Raw genomic sequence first — 5,315 nt, 5'->3', positions numbered from 1 at the left:
AGAGAGAGAGAGAGTTAAAGGAGGCAGGGGTGGGGGGTGGGGGGATCCCCGTCTTATTTCGGCGTACTCAAGTGCGTGTGTTTGTGTGTGTGTGTAGAGGGTGGGGGGTGGGGTAAGAATGGAGATAAAAAATGGACGTAGCTTGACTAACCTTCTATCTTAGAAATAACCTTTTGCATGTGTCTGGCTTTCTAGATCGAAGCCACCCTGAATAGCACACCCGAACTTTGCGACCTTTTAATCCACTGACAGAAGAGGGCACCACAGAGCGGACCAATCGCTGTGGCGCAGCGGGATACAAACACCAGCGCGGGAGGTCGCTGTTCGCGTCTGTGTGGGCTCGGAATTTATGTCGCCCCCTCTCGAATTCGAATTGTTCTTCGACCTTTTAAAACCTGGTTTCCTTGGGTGGGAGAAGGGGGGAGGGAGGTTAAGAGGTGCATGTTACATTTTCTAAATGGCATATTTTAAGGATATGTGTTCATTTGCGGGTAAACGCCTCATCGCGACATTAACAAACAATCCTTGCACTCAATATGTCTCACACTCTATATGTCTTATAAAATTGCTTATGTCTTACACTGTGTGCATCGTACAACACTCTAGATCTATATGTCTTACATTCTCTGTGTCATACATTATTGTATAATATTATGCCTTAACCTATTTTCTTATATTTTATAGTATTTTACATTCTAGCAGTCTTCCAGAATTTTATATACCTTTCACTTTATAATACATCTCATATCCCTTTTGTTTTGCTTCTTACACTGTAAGTCACACTGCCACTCTACAGTTTGGTCGAACATTTTTTTTCAAGGTTTTGCCTTATGACGTATGTCAGTTTCTAGAAAGGTGTCTGATGAGGCATTAAGTTTAACGGGATATTTGACCTAATCTTAGTCTAGGTTATTAAAAGTTTCACTTCCCCAGTTACCTCCTCAGATATTAATTGAAGGAGTCAGAAAAATTATAAAATCCAAGTCATATTTTGCTGAAAATAGAGTTGGTAGTGTGACCCTTCAGTTTTGGGTGTGACGACATACGTCGGGGAAGACTACACAATAAAATTATACAATAATAATAATAATAATAATAATAATAATAATAATAATAATAATAATAATAATAATAATAATAATAATAATAATAATAATAATAATTAGATTGCATGTATATAGCGCTCTATCCCATACGGGTATAATCTCTGACTGAGCGCCGGATAAAAAATAGCATATTATTTGTTTAGCGCAAGTTCTCGCTAAACAGCAAGCTCTATGTATGCGCTGTACAATCTGTATGACTGGATGGCTTTACTTTAAATCCGAGTTACGACCTTTACAAATTACTCAGATTCGGTAGTAAATCACGCTTGACTCTTAAAATAGTATTTTAGTATACGGGACGCCGGACGCCGTTTGAGCTTGCTCACGACTGTATTACCGGGTACTTGTTTATACCGGAACCACCCGAAAACAACCGAAACCTCTCAAAACCACCCCAAACCACGCAAAAACCACCCGACACCACGCAAAATTTCTATGATATGATGTTATTTTGCTATGCTATCTATCGCTCTGTGGAAAAAATATTGATCTGTAATACAATATGATCGTTTTTGGATTCTTCTTTTGTTTTAGTAAGTGTCAAACAAGTGCCGAAGATTAGAGGTGTTACAAGAGAGCAACAAACACAAAAAAGAAGGAGGCGGGAGATAAGGACGATAGATGTTTGATAGGAAAGAAGGAGCAAAACACTCCAGAGCACCCGCCAACCACCCACTTGGATACTTCTTGATCCTGAAACAATTATTTAAACTAAAAAACAATACAATAGCATTATATATAAGAGATAATATTTCACTTGGTTTGACCTATTTGTTTTTAATTTCAAACACTTTTTGTCTGGCATGTACATAGGAAAAGTACATATCTAATAATAGTCTTGGGGAATTAGTGGTATATGCTTTAGTTTTCATTCTACGGGACTTTAAAAAATCGGCTTATTGCATAACGGAAAAAAAGGGAATAATCACTTTCTGACGCCGTTTATCAAAAGCTACATGTGCAATCAAAAATTCCTCAAGACAGTTTCTAGAAAATAGGAGTCGTTAACATTTTGTGAAAGTTACATTGAAATCGAATAATAAGATACAGCAAGAAAATGGGATAAAATGTGTGAAAATAGCATTTTAAGAAAACATCCGATGAAGGTCAGAAAAGGCCAAAATAGTTCTCTTTCCCATTAGAAACCATAAAAACATATTTTAAACTCGAACATGGCAACTTCTTGATAATATTAACGCAATAGAAATAGAATGAACGTTTTCTACTAAAAACTGAAACATATAAGCTGTGTAAAACATGCCTTTCGAGAAAAAAGTGGCACTTATTTTCTTTTTAAAATTCTCTACCCTCTGCTCTAAAATCCCTTCAAACACCACTTTAGGGTATAGAAAATCTTACATACGTTTCTGGAGTTTTGTCCAGGAAATATCCTGGAAATATATAATATAATAAGTGATAACCCAAGTTTTTTATAATTTCACCCAAAAGTATTTTAGGGGTCATTTCATGGTCACTTCTCTATAGAATACTTCACAACATGCACAAGATAACAGAAATTAAAAAACGCATTATAACATTATGTGAAAATCTATGCTTGAATACTACTATAACACTAATTAAAATTCTAAGAAGTACAGGCTATTAATTGCAACCTGAGCAGTCGCTCATCAGTTAAAACAAAATAAAGAATGGAGTTGAAAAAAGATTTCACAAACCGTCATTTTCTATTATAAAAAGAACCAAGAACCTGTCGACAGAATATTTTATCCACAGAGCGATAGATAACATAGCAAATAACATCATATCATAGACATTTTGAAGCGGTTTCGGGTGGTTTCGGGTGGTTTTGGGTGGTTTTTGCGTGATTTCGGGAGGTTTCGGTTGTTTTCGGGAGTTTCCGGTATAAACAAGTACCGCTGTATTACCCGGTTTGTTTACAGTCGTTAAAAAATCTACAAAACTCCTGCCAATCCATCCTATCGTAATACATCAAAACGGTATGTTTATCGTTTGGATAATACTTTCTATACAGTTTCGATGTTTATTTTAAACAACTGAGTTAAAAAAAAGGAGTCGAGTCATAACATGGACGTTTGCGATGACAAAGTTGATTGTATACAAAAGAGAAATGGCCTTATTTTTATAGATCTATTTATTCATTTATATATTTTTTAATTTGATTATTCATTTGTTTATTTATTATTCATTTTGCATGTTTATTGAAACGTGCTCTAAGCGAATTAAAAACCCTTTATTTTTCTGACCCCTTCATTTCTAAAAGTTGACAAGATCTAAACACACACTGACTCACGCGGCACACAGGACGACCTGAGCCTGCCCCGGAACGTGCCCTCCGGACACACGCACGTGCTGATGTTGCCGTGGGTCTTGTTGCACGTGCTGAGTGGGTCCAGCTGCTCACACTGGTGGCTGAAGAAACATTCCGCGCCGATCTGAGTCGGGGCTGGGGAGGGAAGAGAGAGAAATTAAATTCTCAACAAGGCCTCAATACTTAAGTAAAAAGGGAACGGGTTTAAGGCTCCTATCGACACTATTAGGTTATTTAAGGGGCGGGACCCCCCCCAAGTCATTTAATTCAGTATCTGTACGCTGTTAAAGAGCAATTCGACTCGTAGGAGTATACAATCAATCAATAAATAAGACGTTTTGTAACAAAAAAATTGAAGCAAATTGTAGAAGACAGCTTGTGACGAATAGAAGAAAGCGACAGGCAAACTTCTTCGGACACACAATGCGGAAAGAAGCAATAATAATAATTTGAGAATATTGTAACAACAGGCAAGTTTGATGGAAAGAGAGGCAGAGGCAGACAGAGGGAAAAGGTACTGGACAAGATGACAACCTGGCTAGGAGCAGCAAGAACAACAGACACCATTGCTGCAACGCGGGACAGAGTGAAGTGGAGGTCCCTGATCGCCCACGAAAGTCGGCAAGGCACAGGATGATGATGATTGTAACAAAATCAATAGTTTCTCGACGCGGTGGAGTCAGGTGCTCGTCAGTTTGTAGACATATGGAGATATTGGTGTAATCTTCTGGCGTGTTCATTTGCATTGTTTTGGATGAAAAAGTATACTTATCATTCTTAAATTATAAAAGTCGAGATATTTGCGAATGAAGGAGGTGGTGGTTGCCTGGTATCAGAGGTAAAATTAGCGAGAAAATGACTGCCAAAATTTGTGGACTTTCATAGCTTGAGAGTTCTTGGAAACTGAAAATTTACATTTTTGTGCCTTTAATCAACGTTTTTCAGTAAAAGTCTTATGGTTATTTGTGTGACTAACGGACATAGAAGGTGCTGAGCCACCTCCCCCCCCCCCCTAAAAACACAAAAAAACCCAACAACAGCAACAAAAACAAACAAACAAACAAACAAACAAACAAACAAACAAACAAACAAACAAACAAACCCAAAACAAAACAAAACCAAACCAACGGAAAAAAACCCCAACAACTCAAAGTTCGCAGATCGGAGATACGCCTGTTCTACCACAAAGTTTCTGCATATATTCAAAGCGTCTACTCATCTCACGAAATAAAGCAAACGAATAATACAGTGACTTTATCAAAACTGTTGTTGTTACGCTCATCATCGTAAAGAAATGATCCCCAAGAACAGGAGAAGTTTGGAGATGGAATCGGTGTGGATTTAGGCCAAAATAACTTACACTTGAACAATTAAAAAGGACCCCCCGAGTCAAATAAAACAAAAAAGTAAAGAAGAACCCATCAAAACATCATCATCATCATCATCATCATCATCATCATCATCATCATCATCATCATCAATAACAACAACAACAACAACAACAACAACAACAACAACAACAAAACCAAAAACCCAAGCACCAGCAGCCGTCTGTAACGGTATTCTCTCTTTTATCCCTGCTGCAGTCTGGTACATAACTATATATAAACAGTTAAGGAGGAATATTTACTGGTCAATATAAGCGGAAGCGGATATACGCAGCTAAAATAAAAAAAAACACCCTTTATTGTTCAGTTTATTCAACACAGAACAGACCGTGGTGGCGCCAAGGGTGTTGTGGGGGTAGGGGGTAGGGGGTACAGTGTTCTGATCTGTGAGCAAAGCCTTTGAGACTGTACAAAAAAAAAGTTGGCAAGTTTAAACAGCGCGCAGAAAGTTTATGTTAACTGACAAAATTAGCAAAATGTGTTGAGTAATTGGAAAAGAAGGTGGTAGGAGATGATATTTGTGGGAGGGAT

General features: G+C 37.7%; 1 protein-coding gene across 1 annotated transcript in view; it reads right to left on the bottom strand.

Annotated features, from left to right (window-relative positions):
* Nucleotides 1-5,315, bottom strand: part of LOC101855068 (multiple epidermal growth factor-like domains protein 6) — a gene marked incomplete at its 5' end in the record, with an annotated part of 50,416 nt that overhangs the window by 22,138 nt on the left and 22,963 nt on the right. The window contains 1 exon segment of the mRNA XM_035973282.1: nt 3,379-3,531. Coding sequence (XP_035829175.1) covers nt 3,379-3,531 — 153 coding nt within the window.

Source organism: Aplysia californica, unplaced genomic scaffold (assembly GCF_000002075.1).
Source record: "Aplysia californica isolate F4 #8 unplaced genomic scaffold, AplCal3.0 scaffold01099, whole genome shotgun sequence".
In the NCBI taxonomy this organism is placed as follows: domain Eukaryota; kingdom Metazoa; phylum Mollusca; class Gastropoda; order Aplysiida; family Aplysiidae; genus Aplysia; species Aplysia californica.
This window is presented reverse-complemented; position numbering and strand designations above follow the sequence as displayed.